The sequence below is a fragment of the Bufo bufo genome, chromosome 11, assembly GCF_905171765.1.
Source record: "Bufo bufo chromosome 11, aBufBuf1.1, whole genome shotgun sequence".
In the NCBI taxonomy this organism is placed as follows: Eukaryota; Metazoa; Chordata; class Amphibia; order Anura; family Bufonidae; genus Bufo; species Bufo bufo.
This window is the reverse complement of record NC_053399.1, coordinates 64125950-64150084: the sequence shown is the minus strand read 5'-3', so window position 1 is coordinate 64150084 and position 24135 is coordinate 64125950. Positions and strand designations below refer to the sequence as shown.

The 24135-nt window shown below is 45.3% G+C and overlaps 1 protein-coding gene across 2 annotated transcripts in view; it reads left to right on the top strand.

Moving 5' to 3' along the window:
• Window positions 1-24135, top strand: part of HEATR5A (HEAT repeat containing 5A) — a 177026-nt gene that overhangs the window by 70019 nt on the left and 82872 nt on the right. The window contains exons 20-23 of one of the 2 annotated variants that reach the window (XM_040411172.1): window positions 3443-3612; window positions 15353-15379; window positions 21255-21393; window positions 22120-22299. In XM_040411172.1, coding sequence (XP_040267106.1) covers window positions 3443-3612; window positions 15353-15379; window positions 21255-21393; window positions 22120-22299 — 516 coding nt within the window. The remainder of the gene's footprint in view (window positions 1-3442; window positions 3613-15352; window positions 15380-21254; window positions 21394-22119; window positions 22300-24135) is intronic. The other variant, XM_040411174.1, reaches the window with a different exon arrangement.

Below are 24135 nucleotides of genomic sequence, written 5' to 3'. Positions count from 1 at the left end.
TGCCCTGCTGTCACTGACAGCGGGCAACCCGATCAGCAGCTGCACGATTAGCGTGCAGCTGCTATTTCTGACAGGACGTTTTAAAACGTGCTGTCAGAAATAGACGTCCACCCATAGGACGTTTATATCCTATGGGCGGACGTGAGGCGGTTAAAGGCCAGATCTCGGCCTTGTCTGTTCTTTTCCAAAGGCCCTTGGCTTCTCGTTCTCAAGTGAAAACCTTCCTTCAGGGGGTGGCTCATCGTGTCCCTCCATTCTGTTCTCCAGTGGAACCATGGGATTTGTATCTGGTCTTAGATGCTCTTCAGTCCTCTCCCTTCGAGCCCTTTAAGGAGATCTCCCTTTCTTACATCTCTTTTAAGGTTGCCTTTCTAGTCGTGATTACCTCCATTCTCAGAGTCTCTGGGCTGGCGACGCTCTCTTGCCGGCCCCCCTTTTTGATTTTTCACCAGGACAAGGTTGTCCTGCGCTTTCTTCCCAAGGTGGTTTTCTCCTTCCACATTAATGAGGAAATTGTACTGCCTTCATTCTGTCCTAACCCCTCTCATCCCAGAGCGCGGTCTCTCCATTGCCTGCATGTGGTTTGAGCGCTCCTGCTGTATCTTCAGTTAACGGTGTCCTTCTGTCGTTCTGACTCTCTTTTTGTCGTCTCGCGTAAGGGTTTCCAGGCCTCCAAAGCCACCATATCCCGTAGGATTCATTCGACTGTCAAGAAAGCCTATGTGGCGAAGGGTCATGATCCCCCTTTTCGGTTGACTGCTCACTCCACTAGGGCGGTCGGGGCATCATGGACGGTCCGGCATCTGGCCTTTGCCTCCCAGGTCTGCAAGGCCGCCATCTGGGCCTCAGTTCACACCTTCTCCAAGTTTTACCACATCAATTCCTTGGCCTCTGCTGATGCCAGTTTGGGTCGCAAGGTTCTGCAAGCGGCGGTGCGTTAGGTTTTTTGCATGGCTGTTTCTTCCCACCCTCGGGGACTGCTTTGGAACGTTCCATGGTGCTGTGTCCCCCAATGCCATTCACGAGAAAAATATATTTTTGTACTTACCGTAAAATCCTTTTCTCGTTGGATGTATTGGGGGACACAGATCCCACCCTTGTTTTTCTTCATTCGGTTTCCCGGTACTCTTCGATATGGTCCTCTTTCTGGTTCAGGAAATGTTGGTTTCACTTTTTGCTCCTACTGCTTTAGTACCAACTGGTTAGTTTAGTGTCTCTGGAGAGGGCATAGCCCATCTGGGTGGAGCCAACACTTTTTCTTTCTAGTATCAGCCTCTTAGTGGCAGCTGGGCATATACCCATGGTGCTGTGTCCCCCAATGCATCCAACGAGAGAAGGATTTTACGGTAATTACAAAAATCGATTTGTAATTACCGCAAAATCCTTCTCTCGTTGGATGCATTGGGGGACACAGCACCATGGGGCCGAAATTCGGATGACGTCCGTGTGCATTCCGTATTTTGCTGACCGGAACAGTTGGCTCCTAATAGAACAGTCCTATCCTTGTCCGTAATGCTGACAATAGTAGGACATGTTCTATCACTTTGCGGAACAGACATACGAAAACGGAATGCACACAGAGTAACTTCTGTTTTTTTGCAGTCCCATTTAAATTAATGGTTCCGCATACGGTCTGCAAAAAAACCGGAAGGGACACAGAAATAAAATACGTTCGTGTGCATGAGCCCTTAAAGGGAATCTGTCACTAGCAATTTACCCAAATTTTTTTTTCATGAATCCATGTTTAACAGAGTACCTTTTTTCCATCTGTCTCATTCTTTTGATTGTCAGTCTTGTCATTTCTTCAAAAAATCGATTCTTATGATATGTAAATGACGCTGTAAGGAGCCCAGAGGGGCGTTCTTCTTTCTCCACGGTGCCCAGGAACGCCCCTCTGAAGTGCCGTGCCCGGCTAAATTTGAAAACTAATAACGCCTCCAAGTTCATCTAAATCGCCTCCCAGAGGTGCGGCTAAGTGCTCAACACCCCCCCTCCTCAGCGCCGCGCTCTGCGGCAAACACCCCGATCCTCCTCTCGCCGGCATCCCAAATCCCGCGCAGGCGCAGTGCCGTCAGTCATCTTATCATAGCGCAGGCAATCACCGGCACTGCGCCTGCGCGGGATTTGGGATGCCGGCGAGAGGAGGATCGGGGTGTTTGCCGCAGAGCACGGCGCTGAGGAGGGGGGGTGTTGAGCACTTAGCCGCGCCTCTGGGTGGCGATTTAGATGAACTTGGAGGCGTTATTAGTTTTCAAATTTAGCCGGGCACGGCACTTCAGAGGGGCGTTCCTGGGCACCGTGGAGAAAGAAGAACGCCCCTCTGGGCTCCTTACAGCGTCATTTACATATCATAAGAATCGATTTTTTTAAGAAATGACAAGACTGACAATCAAAAGAATGAGACAGATGGAAAAAAGGTACTCTGTTAAACATGGATTCATGAAAAAAATAAATTGGTAAATTGCTAGTGACAGATTCCCTTTAATAAGATAAGTAGTGGGACAGTATTAGGCTACTTTCCCACTTGCGTTCAGAGCGGGTCCGTCTGGTGTCTGCACAGACGGATCCGCTCCTATAATGCAGACGTTTAGATCCGTTCAGAACGGATCCGTCTGCATTATAGTTTAGAAAAAATTCTAAGTGTGAAAGTTGACGGATCCGTCCACATTGACTTACATTGTAAGTCTGGACGGATCCGTTTGCCTCCGCACGGCCAGGCGGACACCCGAACGCTGCAAGCAGCGTTCGGGTGTTCGCCTGCTGAGCGGAGGACAAACGGTGCCAAACTGATGCATTCTGAGCGGATCCGCATCCACTCAGAATGCATTGGGGCAGTACGGATGCGTTCGGGGCCGCTTGTGAGAGCCTTCAAACGGAGCTCACAAGCGGAGCCCCGAACGCTAGTGTGAAAGTAGCCTTACCCAACTGAAGGAGATAAGCAGTAGGCAAGCATTATCAATTGAATCAGCTAAGTAGTGGGCCAGTGTTACCCAACAGAAGGAGATACATAGTAGTAGGCAAACATTACCCAACTGAGGAGATAAGTAGTAAGCAAAACATTACCCCATGCTGTGATCCTTGCAGCACTTTTGCTTTAAAGGGGTTTTCCGAGTTTATAATACTGATGACCTAACCCCCGGAATAGGATATCAGTATGTGATCGGTGGGGGTCCGACTCCTGGCACCCCGACAATCAGCCGTTTAAAGGGGCCTCTGCACTTTGTTGATGTCACTCGCCTACTATTAAACACTCAGAAAACCCTTTTAACATTTAATTTTGGTCATAAATTTCCACTGCTTTGCAATCTGCAGTGATGTTATGATTTTCTTTTTTATTTGAATACTAAATATGATTACTTACTTATACTATGTTACTATGTTACTTTGTGTCTGACTTACACTTAATCTATTTTGTGACCATGTGTAACTTTGTATTTTGTAGGCCGGGGGGAATTGGTGGTGTCACAAAGGAACTACTGCTTGCTAGCTTGCTCTGTGATGCAGGAGAATGCTGACTGTTTGGTCCAGGCCCAGGGTATCGCTTGCTTACAACAGCTTCACATGTTTGCCCCTAAACACGTCAACTTGTCCAGTTTAGTTCCAACCTTATGTGTAAGTATCATCATAAGTTGGCCTTATAGTCTTCTACTTGTGTAAAGCTTAAATTCCTTTTAAGTGAACTGGTATCTTTTACATGTCAAGATATATTTAGATATACAGTCATGGAGTCTTGTTTGTTGAGAATACATGGACTTGAACAGTGGAAAGTAATCGATATAATACGTTTAGCCTGATGTGAATGGCTGCATAATTATACCGTTTTCCCAGCCACTTCAGCAACTTGTATAGCTCTTTGTGTCCTATTATGTTTTTTCCATACATGTGTTGCTATGCAAAATGATATTTAATTTCTGGGACTTAAAAATTGATAAGCTATCCTTGGGGCTAGGTCATAAATATCTGATCAACTCTAGGCCACCCACTGATCACTAGTTTAAGTGGGCTCATCTCATCTTCTTAGTATACCAAGTGCAGCACTGTACATTATGTAGCATTATGCTTGTTATTTTAGGTCAATCAAATTCATTTGAATGGAACTGAGCCGCACAAAGATTTAGGGGAGGAATTTATCATTTTCCCCATGTCTTGGTGTTAGAAAGTCACAAAAAATAGATTTTGCAACTTTTTAAATGCCATTGCAGCTTTTTTTTGTCGCAACTGCCATTTTGACACAGATTTCTGAAAAAGTGTTGTGGCGAGGGTGGGACGTGTACGGGGCGGTCGTCCCCAACACATTTATTATTTAAGCCAGAAACCAGCGTAAATAATGACAGAAATTTATGTCAGCTCTGAGCTGCTGTAGATCTGTCTGGCATGGACTACCGGAGGAGACATCTAATTTGTGACATGGCCTGGACCTTGTCATAAATTAAATGCCTCCTCCAGCAGTGTAGGCCCTATCAAAACCTGCGTAGCACGCGCTGGTCTTGATAAATTAGGGCCTACTATGTCTGATGGAGATAATGCCAAGGAAGAGGCCAAGGCACTTGCCCGAGCACCACAGGCATTTCCATCAGAAAACCAGTGGGGTGCTGGGAGTCAGACTCCTACAATCCTCATCCTAAGGATAGCTCATTCATTTTTTACGTCACTTAAAACCCCTAACAGTCACCTTAATGTGTTTTTTACACTTTGCACCTCTTGACATAAAAAAATATATATAATAATTGTGAATTAAAAATACTAACCCTCGAAACTCATATACTTTTTGAAAGTAGACACCTGGCATAGTGCCACTCACCACTTTATATTCACAGACACTTTTATGCAGTTTTGCATCAAAATATGACCCAAGCAGAATGTTGTAGCCACTACACCACCACTGACATACATACATAGAACTTAGGCCTAAATGTACATGTACATTTCTTTAAAATATAACCAGAACTGGAAAGGTCAAAAATCTGATTTTATGCTGCAATTTTTTTTTAAAGTAACAGCCTATAAAATACAGGGATTACAACCCTTTAAAAGCAAGTGCACCCCGAAAGCCTACATATTTCTGAAAGCAGACAATGTGATGAATTATTATAAACAAATGCATGAAAGCAAACATTTGCGCCTAAAACGCACATCCAGGCAAGCATTTACACACAAACAATATAAAAATGTTTATCGAGGTATGCAAAGATCACATGTACCACAAATGTGTACAATATTTGTCCGTCGTTAACAAATGTATTAAAGGGGTTGTCCGGGTCAGAGCTGAACCCGGACATACCCTTATTTTCATACCCTTATTTTCACTCATGCTCCGATGCGCTCCCTTGCCCTGTGCTAGATCGCGCAGGGCACAGGCTCTTTTGTTTATTATAACACACTGTCGGGCGGAAGCTTCCGCCCGGCAGTGTGTTCGGTGACGTCACTGGCACTGATGGGCGGGCTTTAGCGCTGCCCTAGCTGTTTTACTGGCTAGGACAGTGCTAAAGCCCACCCATCAGTGCTGGTGACGTCACTGGGCTTCCTGGCAGCCCCATGAAGATCCCTGTATGTCACTGGAACTCCTAAAAATGCCTTTGTCCTGTGTGATTTAGCGCATGGTAAAGGAGAGCATCGGAGCATGAACTGCTCCAATGCTCAAGTCAGGGGGGCTGCCTGGGTGAAAATGGAGGTATGTCCAGGTTCACCTCTGAACCCGGACAACCCCTTTAAAAATGTATACTGCACATGACAAACAGCTGCAGTGCTTCCAAGATCTACATTTTCTGATGGGGCACAGCATATACTGCAGAGGTGTCGAACCTATGGTACGGGTGCTAGAGGCGGCACTCAGAGCCCTCTCTGTGGGCACCCGCACCCTGGAAAAAGTCTATGGTGTACCAATATGCCTTAGACTTTTCCTGCCATTCATCAGCGCAGGGCGCACTATGAACAGCACAGGCAGCGCACTGAATGTAGGCAGGCTATTATAGCTAAATAATAAAGTACATGGAAGATATACTATATTGTTATTCAGGTTAAATTGCCTTATTGGCACTTTGCGATAAATAAGTGGGTTGTGGGTTGCGGTTTGGGCACTCAATCTCTAAAAGGTTCGCCATAACTGATATAGTGTATAAAAATATAATGTAATAGTTAACCCCTTCATGACCCTGCCATTTTTCACCTTCCTGACCTTGGCTTTTTTTGCAAATCTAAAATGGGTCACTTTGTGTGGTAAAAACTTTGGAACGCTTTTACTTATCCAAGAGATTCTGAGATTATTTTTTCGTGACACATTGTACTTCTTGTTAGTGGCAAGTTGAGGTCTATATATTATACCTTCATTTATAAAATAAAAATAAAAAAAAGTCCAGAATTTACTCAAAAATTTAGAAGATTTTGAATGACCCATTTTAGCAACTGCACCCCTCAAATTATTCAAAACTGATTTTACAAACTTTGTTAACCCTTTTGGTGTTCCACAAGAATTAAAGGAAATTGGAGGTGAAATTTAAACATTTCATGTTTTTTGCAGATGTTTTATTTTAATCTATTTTTCCCTATAACACAGCAAGTATTGTATTGATTAGTATTGATTACTATAATTCTGTAGTTTACAGAAACACCCCATTGGTAGTGGTAAACTGTTGTATGGGCACACCGCAGGGTTTAGAAGGGATGAAGCGCCATATGGTTTTTGGAGGGCTGTGTGACATTTGAATACCCCCTCAGGCACGCCTACAGTGTAAACCTGAAAAAGTTACCCCTTTTTGGAAATTACACCCCCAAAGAATTTTTAATGGGGTGTCCTGAGCACTTGGACCCAACAAACGTTTTACAGAACTTAGAAAAACGTAACTGTGAAAAGGAAAAATTACATATTTTACAAGAAAATGTCGATATAGGCATAACTTAACTACCTCCTGTCTGTCTGTTGACTGTAAACGTACGGGAGGTGGATCTCTATCTCTGAATGGATGTTTCTGAACATCCATTCAGAGATGGCAGCTGCACGCTAATCGTCAGTGACAGCAGGGCAACCCAGAGAGAAGGCAGAGATAGTTCCCAGGCGCTGTGTGTACAGATCAGGAAGCGCTATGCGCTTCCTGTCTCGGTGGCCGGGAGAGTGCAGGAGCTGTCGGGTCTTTTATAGACCTCGATCAGCTCTGCACTGAGGCTGTACAGCGTTGTATTCTGCTGTACAGCCTCTCTGGGAGGTGTATTTCCCCTGTAACTGGGGCTACTATGTCGAGCCCCAGTTACAGGAGAAATCAATAGTGGGAAGAAAGAAAAAAAAGGGAAGTTAAATGTCCCCCAGAGGTCTTGTATGACCTCATGGGGGATGCAAAGTGTAAAATAAAAAAATAAAAATTCCCCAAGTAAGGAATAATTATTATTTTTTTAAATAGAAAAAAATTAATAAAATAGACATATTTGGTATTGCCGCGTCCGTGATGGTCGGCTCTATAAATATATCAAATGATCCACCCAGTCCGATAAACACCATAAACAAATAGATAAATCAATAAATACTGTGTCAAAAAAAGCAATTTTTGTCACCTTACATCACAAAAAGTGCAACACCAAGTGATCAAAAAGGCGTATGTCCCAAAAAATGGTACCAATAAAACCCTCACCTCATTTCGCAAAAAATGAACCCCTACATTGAAAATCGCTCAAGAAATTAAAAAACTATAGCTCTCAGAACATGGACACATTAAAACATAATTTTAGTTAAAAAAATACTATTATTGTGTTAAAGTGAAATAAAAAAAAAGTATACATATTAGGTATCGCCGCGTCCATAACAACCAGCTCTATAAAAATATCACATGACCTAACCCCTCAGGTGAACACCGTAAATAATAATAAAAAATAAAAAAACTGTGCCAAAAAAGCAATTTTTTGTCACCTAACATCACAAAAAGTGCAACACCAAGTGCACAAGACTATCAGCAGAAAAATAAAAAAATATGGCGTTCAGAAAATGGAGACACTAAAACATAATTTTTTTTCAAAAATGCTTTATTATGTGAAACAAACAAAGAAAGTAGACATATTTGATATCATTGCGTCCCGTAACAATCTACTCTGTCAGATGAATGTTGTAAAAATTAAAAACTGTGCTAAAACAGCCATTTTTTGGTTACCTTGCCTCACAAAAAACGTAATATAGAGCAATTAAAAATCATATGTACCCCAAAATACTACCAATAAAACTGGGTAAGGGTGCATCAGGGGGGCTTCAAATGGGACATGGCATCTAAAAACCAGTTCAGCAAAATCTGCCTTCCAAAAACTATATGGCGCTCCTTTTCTTCTGCGCCCTGCCGTGTCCCCGTACATCAGTTTACGACCACATGTGGTGTGTTTCTGTAAACCGCAGAATCAGGGTAATAAATATTGAGTTTTGTTTGGCTGTTAACCCTCGATGTGTTAAAGAAAATAATGGATTAAAATGGAAAATCTGCTAAAAAAGGGAAATTTTAAAATTTGATCTCATTTTCCTTTAATTCTTGGGGAACACCTAAACATAGTAACATAGTATATAAGGCCGAAAAAAGACATTTGTCCATCCAGTTCAGCCTGTTATCCTGCAACAGGTTAACAAAGGTTAACAAAGTTTTTAAAATCAGTTTTTAGTTACTTGAGGGGTGTAGTTTCTACAATGGGGTCATTTATAAGGGTATCCGCTATGTAAGTACCACAAAGTGACTTCAGACCTGAACTGGTCCTTTAAAAAGTGGGTTTTGGCAATTTTCTTAAAAATTTTAAGAATTGCCTCTAAAATTGTAAGCCTTCTAACGTCCTAAAAAAATAAAATGACATTTACAAAATTATGCCAACATAAAGTAGACACATGGGGAATGTTAATTACCGGTAATAAATATTTCTCGTGCACGGCATTGGGGGACACCGCACCATGGGTATATGCCCAGCTGCCACTAGGAGGCTGACACTAGAAACAAAAAAAAGTGTTGGCTCCACCCAGGTGGGCTATACCCCTCTGCCAGAGCCGAGAGAGATCAGTCTTGTTCTAGTGTCCGTAGGAGGCAGACATGACCTGCTATCTTTTTTCGTGGTCATCCTTCTAATTTTTTATTTAAACTTTTTATTTTTTCTTCTCTTCTTCGCTGCAGGGGTGGCTCCATTGTGTTCCACTTTAGTTGCCCCCCTGCGGGCGCGTACTCAGGTACCTGGCAGCCACCCAGTCCCCAGTTGAAACTGCGCCCGCAGTGGAATTCCGGTGGATCCACGGTTCCCGTGTTGAGTCCGCCGAGGGGGTGGTCACTGCTGAGCCTGAAGACATCGGAAGGTAAGTAGGGATCCGGATCCATGGCGGGGACCCTGAGCCCCTCTCCCCCTCCCTCTTCTCCTTCTCATGGGCCCCTAGTAGCATGAGGCACATATGCTTCAGCGGCAATTCTGCTCACCCACCCTTCTCCCCTGCCGGTGTACCTGCAAGGAGGCCCGTGCCTTGTTTTCTGGGTCCGACACTTTGACCCTGGAAGTCGGGGCTTTATCCTCCTTAATGGGGGTCATTTTTGGGCACCTTTGCTGGCAGGGCGCCTTTTTCACTGGGCGCTGTGTCCCTCCTATTTCACGGCTGCTTTCGGACTTCTCCGCGATTGCGGGCGTTCGTTCCCGGCCGCACTTTCTTCTCCAGGCCCCGTTTTTTTCCGGCCTACTAGGCCGCAGGTCACGTGGGGCGGAGCTTTACCTCCCGCCCACTCCTGGCTTCCCGGGCTCGTTTCTTGTCCCTCCCCTCCGTGGGAGGAGCCATGGGAGTGTTTTTTTTACTCCTCCTGCCAATCCTCCTCCAGCGCGGGCTTCTGTGGGGCGTTATCTTCGCCTGCTGCCGGCTCTTTTTCTCTCTTTGCATGTTGGAGGACGCCGGTCGCCATCTTGCTGCTCCTCTCCTGTGCTACGGCTGCTCTTCTTCTGGGACACAGCTCCATTGGGTCTGGTAGGCAGCCCCCTGGCTGACTTCTTTCCTTGCAGGCTCCATCCTAAGCCCACATGTTTTCTTCTGGTCGGGATCCCACTCCCCCTGCTGGGATCTCTACTCATTATGCATATTTTCTTTGTAATAAGAAGTTTCCATGCGGCCAGTCTAACTCCCTCTGCACACAGTGCCTTGATCCCCAGGCCGCCCCTGCGGCCCCCGCCGGGTTGGTTCTTCCGGAATGGGCTGCTACCCTGTCCCAGGTCATAGGGAACCTTGCCAGCCTCTCCCAATCCCTGGCGCAGTCTCTGGACCGTTTGCCCGCTCAGATTGCGGCCGCCTCTAGCAGGGACTCTCCCGCCGGGGACGTCCGTTCTCGTTCTGGCACTCGGTCCCTTAAGCGACCTCGTAGGGTCTCGGCCGGGTCCCACTCTTCCTCAGCTTCCTCGGATCATTCCCCGGATAAGTCTGAGACTGGCAAGATTTCCTCTTCAGCCGTTTCCGCCGCTCCTGGGGACTCCGAGCGGTGCTCGGCGATGTCTGCGGCCATACAGGATCTCATTAAAGCTGTCCGGGACGCGTTTCATGTGCAGGACGACCCTTCTTCCTCCTCCCAGGAGTCGGTTTCCTTCCGCCGTTCCAGACTTTCCGCTGTGGTTTTCCCTAATCACGCGGATCTTGACGCACTTCTGGCTAAGGAGTGGCGTCACCCTGATCAGCGCCTTCACCTTACCAAGGCCCCGGATGTCCCTTATCCCTTTTCTGAGGAATCCGTCAACCTCTGGACCGTACCTCCTCAGGTAGATCCTCATGTGGCACGCCTGGCGAAGGCCACTACCCTTCCCCTGGCTGACGCTGCTTCCTTGTCGGATCCAGCTGACAAGCGGGTCGACTCCTTGGCCAAGTCCATCTTTGTAGCAGCGGGTGCTGCCATCCGCCCTGCCTTCGCCGCTTCCTGGGTGGCCAAGGCCTGCGCGATCTGGGCCAAGCAGCTCATCCGAGCCTTACCCCCAGACTCGGTCCAGGGGGAACTGGCTGTGCTTGCCTCTCAGATCTACCAGGCGTCCAAATTTCTTTGTGATGCCTCTATGGAGTCGGCTCACCGCCCGTGCGGCCGCTAATTCTGTGGCCATTCGCCGCACCAAATAGCTTCGTTCTTGGGCGGCAGATTCCGCCTCCAAAAAGGCTCTAATCTCCCTTCCCTTCCTAGGTGGGAAGCTTTTTGGGAAGCGTCTGGAGGAGCTCATCTCTGAGGCCACTGGCGGTAAGAGTTCTCTTCTCCCCCAGAACGAGCCTCGCCGCCGTCGCTTTCCTGGGTCGTCTTCCCGGGCGCAGACTTTTCGTTCCTTTCGGGCCCCCTCCGCCCGACAGGACAAGAAGTCCACCAGGCCTTTCTTTAAGGCCAAACCCTCCTGGCATGCCAAGCCCAAACCTGCGCGCCCCCAGTCCACTAAGCCATCTTCCGCATGACTTGGCCCCGGTCAAGGTGGGGGGGCGCTTGCTCGCCTTTCAGAATATCTGGCAAGCAAGTGTGGAGGATGCTTGGGTTCTGGAGGTGGTCTCCTCCGGATACAAGATCGAATTTTTCCGGTCTCCCGTCGGGACGGTTCTTCCTGACGTCGCCTCCCAAGTCCCCCGCCAGGGCAGACGAGTTTTTTCGGGCCATTCGTTCCCTTCACTCTCTAGGGGTCATCGTTCCGGTTCCGGAATCAGAACGCTTTCAGGGGTTCTACTCAAACCTGTTTACGGTTCCCAAGAAGGACGGTTCGCTCCGCTCAATCCTGGACCTGAAGGCGCTTAATCACTTTGTCCGTGTCCGTCATTTTCGCATGGATTCCTTCCGGTCGGTGATCACCTCCCTGGAGGTGGACGAGTTCCTGTCGTCCATAGACATTCAGGACGCTTATCTACATGTCTCCATTGCCCTCTCCCATCAAAGGTTCCTTCGCTTCGCGGTGGGTTCATTTTCAGTTCGTTGCCCTGCCCTTCGGCCTGGCCTCTGCCCCGAGGGTTTTCACAAAGGTGCTAGCGCCTCTCGTGGCACTTCTCCGTGCCAGGGAGGGCGCATTGGTTCCTTACCTGGACAACCTTCTGATCCGTGCTCCGTCTTTGGAGGACAACCGGTCCAGCCTACGCACCACCCTCTCGGCTCTTGCCCAATTCGGGTGGCTCATCAACCACTCCAAGTCCTCTCTCGTCCCATGCCGGAGGATGCCCTTTCTAGGCATGATCTTCGACACTCGCCTCGGGCGGGTGTTCCTTCCCCCAGAGAAGATTGCCTCTCTTCAGGCGGGGGTTACTCGTCTCCGCGACCCGTCCCCCTTGACCATCAGGTTGTGTATGCGCGTCCTGGGCAGGATGGTGGCCTCCTTTGAGGCCATTCCCTATTCCCAATTCCACTCCCGGAACCTTCAGTTGTTCATCCTATCCAGGTGGGATTAGTCCCCGGCAGGCCTCGATCGCCGGACCGGTCTCCCTCCCGAGCTTTGCCAGGATCTCTCCCGGTGGCTGAATCCTCGGACGGTGTCCCTGGGCCGGTCTTTCCTTCCCCCCAGTTGGCGGGTGATCACCACAGATGCCAGCCTCTCAGGTTGGGGGGCGGTCTTCGAGTCCCTCACTGTCCAGGAGTCCTCCCTGCAGGTCAACATCCTCGAACTGGAATCCCCGCCTCCGCGGTCTCCCGAACCGGGTTCAGACGGACAATTCCACCGCCGTGGCCTATCTGAACCACCAAGGGGGCACCAGGAGTGTGATGGCCCCTCAGGAAGCCTCCCGTATCCTGCGGTGGGCGGAGGAGCACGTTCCAGTCCTCTCCGCCGTATACATTCCCGGGGTCGACAATTGGGCGGCAGACTTTCTCAGTCGTCAGCTCGTCGATCCGGGCAAATGGTCTCTCCACCCAGAGGTATTCCTCCAACTTTGTCACCGTTGGGGAACTCCGGACATGGATCTCTTCGTGTTGCGCCTCAACCACAGGCTCCCGTGCTATGTTGCGCGGTCCAGGGACCCTCAGGCTCTCGCGGTCGACGCCCTAGTTCTGCCTTGGTCTCAGTTCGACCTTCTGTATCTGTTTCCCCCCATTCCTCTCCTTCCCCGAGTGCTCAAGCGTCTCAAGGCAGCCCGAGTTCCGGCGATCCTGGTGGCTCCGGATTGGCCCCGCAGGGCGTGGTACGCGGATCTGGTGTTTCTGCTCGCGGATGTCCCGTGGCGACTTCCTCCGCGCCACGATCTCTTTTCCCAGGGCCCTCTGTTCCAGCCGAATTTACCTCAGCTTCGTTTGACGGCGTGGCTGTTGAGACCGCGGTCCTGAAGTCCCGTGGTCTCTCGGACTCGGTCATCCGGACGATGCTTCACGCTCGCAAGCCCCATTCGGCCCGCATTTACTATCGGATCTGGAGAGCGTATTTTGCCTGGTGCGAATCTGGTCGTTTTCGCCCTTTCCGTTTCTCCGTCTCTAACATTCTGGCTTTCCTTCAGGCCGGATTTGATAAGGGTCTTCGCCTGGCTTCTCTCAGGGGGCAGATTTCGGCCCTCTTCCAGCGTCCTGTGGCCTCGCGGGCCCAGGTTAAGACTTTTCTCCAGGGTGTTGCTCGCCGAGCCCCTCCCTTTTTGCTTTCCGGTGGAGCCATGGGACCTGAATCTCGTCCTGTACGCCCTTCAGTCATCGCCCTTTGAGCCCTTCGCAGAGATCTCTCTGGCGTTTGTCTCGTTTAAGGTGGTCTTCCTCGTGGCTGTCACCTCCATCCGCCGGGTTTCCGAACTTGCGGCACTTTCTTGTCGTTATCCTTTCCTGGTGTTCCATCAGGACAAGATGGCTTTGGTCCTGTTCCCTCCTTTCTTCCGGAGGTGGTTTCCTCGTTTCATATTAATGAGGAAATCGTCCTTCCTTCCTTCTGCCCCAATCCTTCTCACTCTAGGGAGAAATCCCTCCATTGCTTGGATGTGGTTCAGGCTCTTCGCCTGTATCTTCGCTTCACAGAACCCTTCCGTCGTTCGGACTCTCTTTTTGTGGTCCCGGCGGGACCTCTTAAGGGTTTACCTGCCTCCAAGGCCACCATTTCTCGCCGGGTTCGGTCGGCCGTCAAGGAGGCCTATGTCATGAAGGGCCGGGCTCCCCCTTCCAGGTTGACCGCACATTCGACTAGGGCGGTTGGGGCTTCTTGGGCGGTGCGTCATCAGGCATCAGCTTTTTCTAAGTTCTACCATATTCATTCCTTGGCTTCTGCTGATGCCAGTCTGAGACGCAAGGTTCTGCAAGCAGCTGTGCTTTAGATTGGTGGCATGGCGCTTTTTTCTTCCCTCCCTCGGGGACTGCTTTTGGACGTCCCATGGTGCTGTGTCCCCCAATGCCATGCACGAGAAAATTAGATTTTTTGTACTCACCGTAAAATCCTTTTCTCGTAGTAGGCATTGGGGGACACAGATCCCCCCCTTCTTGAGTTTCTTCTTGTTGGAGGTTTAGGCTTTTGCCTAGTTTGGTTGTCAGGTTTCCCCAGTTGAAGACTTGTTGGCTTTCAGTTTTTTTGGTTCAGGTGTGACGTTCCTACTGCTTTTGTACCGACTGATCTCTCTCTGCTCTGGCAGAGGGGTATAGCCCACCTGGGTGGAGCCAACACTTTTTTTGTTTCTAGTGGCAGCTGGGCATATACCCATGGTGCTGTGTCCCCCAATGCCTACTACGAGAAAAGGATTTTACGGTGAGTACAAAAAGTCCAATTTTTATGAGGTATCACTTTCTGTTTTAAAAGCAGAGAAATTGTGAATTTTTCTAACTTTTTGGTAAAGCTGGGATTTTTTAATGAATAAGGGTGAAATATATTGACTCAAATTTATGACTATCATGAAGTACAATGTTGCACGAGAAAACAATCTCTGAATGGCTTGGATAAGTGAAAGTGTTCCAAAGTTATTACCACATAAAGTGACACATGTCAGATTTGCAAAATTAGGCCTGGTCAGGAAGGGGGCAAATGGCCCGGATATGAAATGGTAAAGAACTGGGCCCACAGGAAAATATATTGGACTATATAAACCACACACAGATCCTTATTAAACATGATAAATTACAGCATATATCACATTAACAAAACATACCATTGTGGCAGTCACTAGTTACTTCAGTGGTGGTTATATTACTATTACATTTATAGTGTGCAGGATTGGAGTGGATAAGTGCTCTGGTAGCCCCCCCCCCCCCCGCCCCCCCATTACACATAGACTAGTGAACTTCTATAAATACACCACCACGTTTCCTTCTCTATCTAAGAAAGATGATTTAAAAAAAATTAAGGCATGTCGGCATCTTCCCAAATTTGAAATGTATATGCATTTATTCATGTTTTCCAGTGTAAAAAGTTTGCAAATTACTGCAAAAGAAACAGAAAGCAAACTAGACTTTAGTATGTCACTTTTTATCTCCTGCAGGTTGTATTGCTGGATAATTCTATGTTGGTATGTCACCTTCCCCAATGTTTGTGCTGTGCTTTCTTGTATTTTTATTTATTTTCCTTTCTCCAAATACATTTATATTTTCTGCCTCAAAAACATTTTCTAATCATTGTATTGGGAAAAAAAATGCACACTAGAATTCACGTGTTGAATATTTTATCATTAGACAGTCCTAGAAACAGGGTTCTATGATAGATTCTTCTTAAAGGGGGATATCTACCTTACTAAGCTTTTTTTTTATTTTTAAATAGGACATTTTATGACATGTCACTGTTCTTACGAGGTTCTTCCAGAATGAATTAAGTAAAAAAAAGGCAACATGTACTAAATAACAAAGCTTTACTACCTCCTCCGATCACCCGCTCCACCAATGAGCGACTGAAGCATTTTTTTTTATTCTTTTATAAAAAAAAAATTGCCCATAATTTCAAAAAAATTTATAAATAGGATAGGTTATCAATATCAGATAAGTTGAGGTCCAATTTCCTACACCCCAACCAACTGTTTGAAGAGGCTATGGAGTGCTGCTGCCTTTTCATAGCATACCAAACACAGCACTGTACCATACAGTCGTGGCCAAAAGTTTTGAGACTGACACAAATTTTGGTTTTCCCAAAATTTGCTTCTTCAGTATTTTTAGATTTTTTTGTCAGATGTTTCTATTGTATACAGTACAATTATGAGAATTTCCTCCTTTTTTTTTTTACTTTTATTGACAAATACATAGTTTATTCAAAGACTCAATATTTAAGGTGCTGAGCCTTCTTTTTCAAGATTTTTTCTAGAATTCTCCCTGGCATGCTGAATATTAACTTATGGGCCAAATCCCTACTGGTGATGGCAACCCATTTTTGCCTTTTCAGCTAATGTACCTTATCACAATTTCTTTGTTTTCTTTTTATGTCCACCTGCTTTTTGAGGATTGACCACCTGCTTTTTGCCATTGAGATCTGGAGAGCTTCATGGCCATGGACCTAAAATTTTATTGTTTTGATCACCGAGCCATTTAGTTAACACTTTTGCCTTGTCACATGGTGCTCCATCAGGCTGGAAAAAAAAGCATTATTCATTAGCAAATTGCTCCTGGATTGTTGGGAGAAGTTGCTCATGGAGGATTTTTTTATACCATACTTTATACATGGCAATATTCGTAGGCAAAATTGGGAGTGAGCCCACACATGAATGGTCTCAGGATGCCATACTGTTGGCATGATGCAGGACTTGGTAGTACTCAGTTTTTCTTCTCCAGCCAATAATTTTTCCAGATTTCCTAAACAGTCTGAGTGGTGTTTCAAGGAGGAAATAAGTTTACTCCAGTCCTCTGCAGGCCAATCCCTGTACTTCCTGCAGAATGTCAGTTCTTATTAAAAGGGCCTTTTTTGCTGCCCTCCAAACTTACTGTGCGTTCAGATTCACTCACACCTGCCTGCTGCTATTTCTGAGCAAGCACTGCACAAGCACCCTTGGTTACCCAATCCCATAGCTAAATCCTCTTTAGGAAACTGTTATGCCATTTGTGTACATTATGTGTAATTTTACAAGCTGCAATGTTCTTGCCTGTGAAGCCCTTTTGATGCAATGGAATGGTGGAGGCCAAGAGTTGGAGCCCCACCAATGTGGATATTGATGAACCAACCTTGAGGATAGGTCATCAATGCTTAGATCCTGGAAACCCCCTTTAAGGCCTCCTGCACACGAACATGTGCGCCCCGTGGTCGTACACAAACACCATCCGTGGGGCAGCCGCAGCAGATCGCGGACCCATTCACTTTATTGGGTCCGCGATCCGGCCGTTCCACAAAAAGAAAGGACATATTCTATCTTTTTGCGGAACGGAAGTACGGGATAAAACCCCACGAAAGCACTCCGTAGTGCTCCCGTAGGGTTCCGTTCTGTGCTTCTGTCCCGCACCATTCCGCATCTCCGGATTTGCGGACCCATGCGAATGCCCACAGAACAGCACTCATGTATTGCGGATCCGCAAATGCGGTCCACAATACGGCAACGGGACGTACACGTTTGTGTGCAGGAGGCCTAAGGCAGATTTATCCTTTAAGGCATAATGAAGCTAACTGTTAGAAGAAGAGGCAACAAGCCATCTTCCATAAAGATTTTTTTTAAAACATTGTTTCTTGGACTGTCTGCTGTCAGGTACTTGTGTTGTAATATTGTTTTTCACATTTCCTAGCTTATGCAAATACAGTTGAGCAGATTCTCAGTCTTTGCCACAAATAGCCTGTATCATGCGCACCCTGCCGACTCCTTATCATGCTTCATTTAACCAAGAACAGAACCATCCTCTGATCCAGATAGTTGGTGGTTTTGGAAGCTACTTCTTTCTCTTGCATTTGTGCATGTGATATAACATTTCTGGTTTGCTCATACCATCTGTTGCTTGACCTATTTTGTTGTGTGATCATTAATTTGTTTTTTTATTCTACTTTAAATTGTATTCTTTATTTTTTACTCATATGGAAACAGTCTGAATGTGTTGATGGTCATGTTTACAATGGATGTCCTTCCTAGTAAACCTTTGTCCTTACATGGCTGTCTACCCTTTAACACCATTTTTTTAGATTCAGGATTCTGTGCTGATTATTGTCTTAATATACACTCATTGACAAAAAAAATAACGCACCAAGAAGTTGGAATGATGATTTATGCAAGTGATAACAAGTGATAACAATATTAAATATTTATAAAGGATAAGTTTATTGGAGAAAACTGCATAACTGTTAGGAGGCTGTAGCCTGGATACAAGATGAGATATGGTTGGGCATGTATGGAATCCTGTTCACATTTGCCCACACATGTTGTAGCTGAACTCTTTAGATCCTGCACACCCAGAGGTTGCTAAAGCTGGCATCTCAGCTGGTTCCATACAGGCCACCTTAGTGCTGTGATGGCTAAGCTCCAGTACTCCAGCTGTGGTAAAACTACATGCACACTTGCTTGGCTGTTCTCAGAACTCCATAGAAATGAATAAAGCATGCTGGGAGTCGTAGTTTCGCCAAAGCTGGAGTGCCAGAGGTTAGCCATCACTGCTAGTGTTTTGGGCCTTAGTGTCCAAGCATTTTTTTTTCATTGTCACATTTCAATTGTTAGAACTTTATTTTTATTTTTCTGTTAATGTAGCTTTATGAGGGCTTGATTTTTGCGGGACAAGTTTTAGTTTTTAATGGAGCCATTTTGGGGTTAACATAACTTAATTTTATTAACTTTTAATAACTCTTTCTGGGTAGGAATTGTAAAAAAAAACAGCAATACTGCTATAAATTTTTCACTTTATACATTTTGCAGCGTTCATTTTTTGGTATAAATACTATAATAACTTTATTCTCTAGGTCAGTACCATTTTTAATGGTGTTCACCGTGTTGGATAAATTACCTGATAACTGTGTAGTGCGGGTTGTTACTTACGCAGCGATACCAAATATTTGCTAGTGATTTTTGCAATTTTTGTTTTTTACATTGAAAAGCAATTTTTTTTTCTATGGAAAAGGGTGCTTTTATTTAATATTTTTTTTTTTACCACTTATTAGTCCCACAAGGAAACTTTGAGCGCTTGTCTAATAAATACACTGTACTGTTAATGCAGTACAGTGTATTATATTGTTTGTACAATACTGACAGGCACGATCAGGCTACACCTAATAGGCAGACAATGATGGACTTGGACATCAGGATCCCGCAATCTCGTTTGCGTGATTGCTGATGGTCCCTCCCTGTGAATCTCTTAGATGCCGCTGTTGATATTTCCTAGCCTAAAACCCATTAGTGACCACCGTAAAAAGGCATATTGGTGGTCACTAGTGGGTTAAAGGATACTATGCTGGCTAAGTGCTGCTGTCACTGGAAGGGAGCTTATTGCATACTGTTAATACATTCAGAAAATGCACAGCATGCAGCAAGCTCCCTCTAGTGATGGCTGCAGGGAGCTCTCTATTAATAAAACAAAGCTCTGTCTATTTAAAAATTAATTGGCAAATAATTCTGGACGCGGTAAAGTGTTGACATTCACTTGACGTGTCACCACAACTTCTGTTCCAAAATGTTCCATGCCTACTTTGACTGATCTAAAATAGGAAAATCCCTATAAGATCTAATTAGTTCTATGTTGTCCACCCAACATTTACATTGGGGAAATGTACTAATGTTCTATGCCAGTGTTTTGGCATAGAAAAGATACAAATTATGTCACAAGTGTGATTTTATAGGTTTTTTGCAAAATCGTAGCCACATTTTCCAAAAAGTGGGCGGAGGGATGCAGGCTGTTGAAGCTCCGTGGCCCCACTCATTGAACAACATGTGCGCCAGAAATCTACTCCAGCGCATGTTCTGGTGCATGGAGGTATGCAGCTATATTTTCTGCCAGTGAGGTTTTAACCAAGACCGGTGTGTGAAACGCCGGTCATTAGTATATGACCTTCATTGACTGTTATTTGTTAAAAAAAAAAAGTGTCACCAATGTTTCCCTATGAAAATTCATATATTCATGCAGTTATGCCTGAAGCAATCCCAGTTTTATGTGAATATTTTACTGAGAAGACGAACGCTGGCCTGTCAATCAAGGATGGCAGGGCGTGGAAGGAGGTGGAAGAACGGAGCCTCTAGGAGCAGGAGCAACCACCCCCCGCTCCTAGAGGCTAATTTGCATGTTACAAAAGTACGATTTGTACAGTAAGGGGGCATCAATAAACATAAAAATAGCAGAGTTAGATCTAATGTCAGGCAGTTTAAGAGGGTTAATTCTGGTGACAGAAACCCTTCAACTTTCTCTACATGGTAAATGCCATTTGCTGAAGTGAAACAACCCCTTTAAGTCAGAAAAAGCAAAGATGTACGTGTAAATGTATAATTTACAAGTTTTACTGAATCTTTTCCCACAAAACGTTACATCATTCTTCTCAGCTTGCTCTTCTTGCTCTGTAACATGCTTCCTGCAAATTGCATTGTATTTTGTGGTGATAGGTCCTTTTTATTAAGTAAGATGAATTATTTGTTGTGCGCTCTTTTATATATGATTTAAAGGGGTTGTGCTGCCATATATATTGATGATCTATCGTCAGGATAGGTCTTCAGTATCTAATAGGCGGGGGTTTGAAGAGGAGGTGACGCTCCATGCGAGTGCTGCTGCCTCTTCATTACACTGCCCATCGTCTCATAAGTTCAGTGTAATTACAAGTGCTTGCCCCGTTCACTTGTCATTACACTATGCCGCTGCTACAGAGGAGATGCTGTGTAGTGGAATGACCAGGAAGCGGCAATCAAATGGAGCGCTGCTTCCTCTTCAAACAGCTGATCGTGGAGGTGTTGGGCCCCTGTCGATCAGATATTGATGACTTCTCCTGGCGATAGCTAATCCATATATATGGCACGACAACCCCTTTAGGGCTCATTCAGACAAACGTAAGGACTCCGTGCCCTTATTGCGGACTGCAAATGGCGGTCTGCAGTGCACGGACAACGGCCGTGTGCACTCTGTGGTGTAGATGCAGACCTGTTGACTTGAAATTTTGCGAAACGGAGGCACGGATTGGAAGCCCATGGTAGCACTACGAAGCACATCTGTGGGCTTTCGGGTCCGTGCGTCTGCACCGCAAAAGATAAGACATGTCCTATCTTTGGCCATATTTTGAGGATCACAGACCCATTCAAGTCAATGTGTCTGCATCCGCACCACAGAGTGCACCTGGCCGTTGCCCGTGTATTGCGGACCATGGGCACAGAGCCCTTAGGTTTGTCTGCATGAGCCCTTAAGCTGCTTTGAATGAATGTAATGTGTGTTTGTTTTGTAATCTGATGGTTGTCTTTGAAGCCATACTTTTTAGTTCATGTTTTCTGTGGTACTTGTCACTTTTACATATATTGTACATAGGTTCACTTGTGTAGCCCTCATTTGATCTTACGCCGGGCAGTGTTAGCATGCCTGAGGCAGCTTGCACAACGAGAGGCAGCAGAGGTGTCAGAGCATGCTATGGCTATGGCCAAAGATGGCGAAGAGGAGTTCAGAATGGGTAAGTGCTGCTAGTGATTCATAGAAAAACTATCCTAGAAACCCTTATAGGATTTGTTATTGCACCATATTCAGTGTTTATGCTTGTTGAAATTGCATGAAACTGCCCAGCTCCCCATTAAACATATACAGTAGGTGGTGTATGTAACTGTACGCCTATAATATAGTAACACATTTACAGTAGTATGCCATTAAAAAAAAATAAAAAATAAAAAAATTCTGCATTTGCATCTTGCCATCAACATGTAGCTCTTAGCACACATTGATTACATTGATTGTAGTTTGGAATAGGCCTCGTAATCTAAATGATGTTTTCTGACAATGTATTGATCTCAGAATTAGTGGTCACCTGAAAGGGAAGAGATCAGCATCTCCTAATATCCTACAGTAAAATCAATTGAGCTTGTTACATTATAAAATTAATAAGCTTACGTCTTGTAATCAATAAAGTCAGCTACGTGCCTGTTTGGTGCTTGTTACGGGGATTGCAAGTGCCCAATATCCACTACATTATTAAAAGCTCTGTTTCTGCCATCCTTTTGTAGTATAATATTTTTGCAAATGGCATTTTGCCCATTAAAATCAATGGGAGCTGTTGGTGGCATTTTGACAGTAGATCATGGTCGTGGATTTTGGGTCGTGGGTCTGATCATGGATTTTGACAGTGTGAACATACCCTGAGAGATATGATTTGACGCATCTTTCTATTCCTTACCCTCTGGACCAGATGTGAATATGCGAGAACTTGGCTTGGAAGGAGTTTTGCTGACCCTTTTGGACAGAGAGACTGATCCACAACTGTGTCAAGATGTGAAAGAAACCCTGCTTCACATGCAGAGTTGTACAGGACTCAGTCGTCTTTCTTTCTGGTTAAAATTGCACAAAGACATTCTTTCTGCTTCTGCAGGTAAAATTGAATGAAGTAAAAAATGGAACCTATCAGATGTTTTATGCTGTCCTGTCTGAAACCTGCAGGATAGAGGGAGAGGAGGAAGGTGATATACAGCTTTATATGATTTGGAGCAGTATTTGTTAATATTATACCTTTTATAAAAAGGTGAGTAAATCCTGACAGTGCTCCTAGGAGAGACATCTTTATTACCCCGAATGAAAGAAATACCCGCGCTGCCGCCAAGGAATAAAGCCCTACTGAGTTCCTATTTTATGCTATTGCCGCTGCTGGGTTCTCACGGGTTATTGCCTATACCCCTGTAGTTGTGTGGAGTCGCTGTTAAAGCTCTGAACCCGCGCTGACTGCAAATAGTGTCACAATATACAGTTGCAAGAAAAAGTATGTGAACCCTTTGGAATGATATGGATTTCTGCACAAATTGGTCATAAATTGTGATCTGATCTTCATCTAAGTCACAACAATAGACAATCACAGTCTGCTTAAACTAATAACACACAAAGAATTAAACGTTACCATGTTTTTATTGAACACACCATGTAAACATTCACAGTGCAGGTGGAAAAAGTATGTGAACCCTTGGATTTAATAACTGGTTGAACCTCCTTTGGCAGCAATAACTTCAACCAAACGTTTCCTGTAGTTGCAGATCAGACGTGTAAAACGGTCAGGAGTAATTCTTCACCATTCCTCTTTACAGCAATATTCTTGGGATGTCTTTGAATCGCTTTCTTGAGGTCATGCCACAGCATCTCAATCGGGTTGAGGTCAGGACTCTGACTGGGCCACTCCAGAAGGCTTATTTTCTTCTGTTTAAGCCATTCTGTTGTTGATTTACTTCTATGCTTTGGGTTGTTGTCCTGTTGCAACAGCCATCTTCTGTTGAGCTTCAGCTGGTGGACAGATGGCCTTAAGTTCTCCTGCAAAATGTCTTGATAAACTTGGGAATTCTTTTTTCCTTCGATGATAGCAATCCGCCCAGGCCCTGACGCAGCAAAGCAGCCCCAAACCATGATGCCCCCACCACCATACTTCACAGTTGGGTTGAGGTTTTGATGTTGGTGTGCTGTGCCTCTTTTTCTCTACACAGTGTTATGTGTTTCTTCCAAACAACTCAACTTTGGTTTCATCTGTCCACAGAATATTTTGCCAGTACTGCTGTGGAACATCCAGGTGCTCTTGTGCAAACTGTAAACGTGCAGCAATGGTTTTTTTTGGACAGCAGTGGCTTCCTCTGTGATATCCTCCCATGAAATCCATTCTTGTTTAGTGTTTTACGTATCGTAGATTCGCTAACAGGGATGTTAGCATATGCCAGAGACTTTTGTAAGTCTTTAGCTGACACTCTAGGATTCTTCTTCACCTCATTGAGCAGTCTGTGCTGTGCTCTTGCAGTCATCTTTACAGGACGGCCACTCCTAGGGAGAGTAGCAGCAGTGCTGAACTTTCTCCATTTATAGACAATTTGTCTTACCATGGACTGATGAACAGCAAGGCTTTTGGAGATACTTTTATAACCCTTTACAGCTTTATGCAAGTCAACAATTCTTAATCGTAGGTCTTCTGAGCGCTCTTTTGTGCGAGGCATCATTCACATCAGGCGATGCTTCTTGTGAAAAGCAAACCCAGAACTGGTGTGTGTTTTTTATAGGACAGGGCAGCTGTAACCAATAACTCCAATCTCATCTCATTGATTGGACTCCAGTTGGCTGACACCTCACTCCAATTAGCTCTTGGAGATGTCATTAGTCTAGGGGTTCACATACTTTTTCCACCTGCACTGTGAATGTTTACATGGTGTGTTCAATAAAAACATGGTAAAATTTTTTTAAA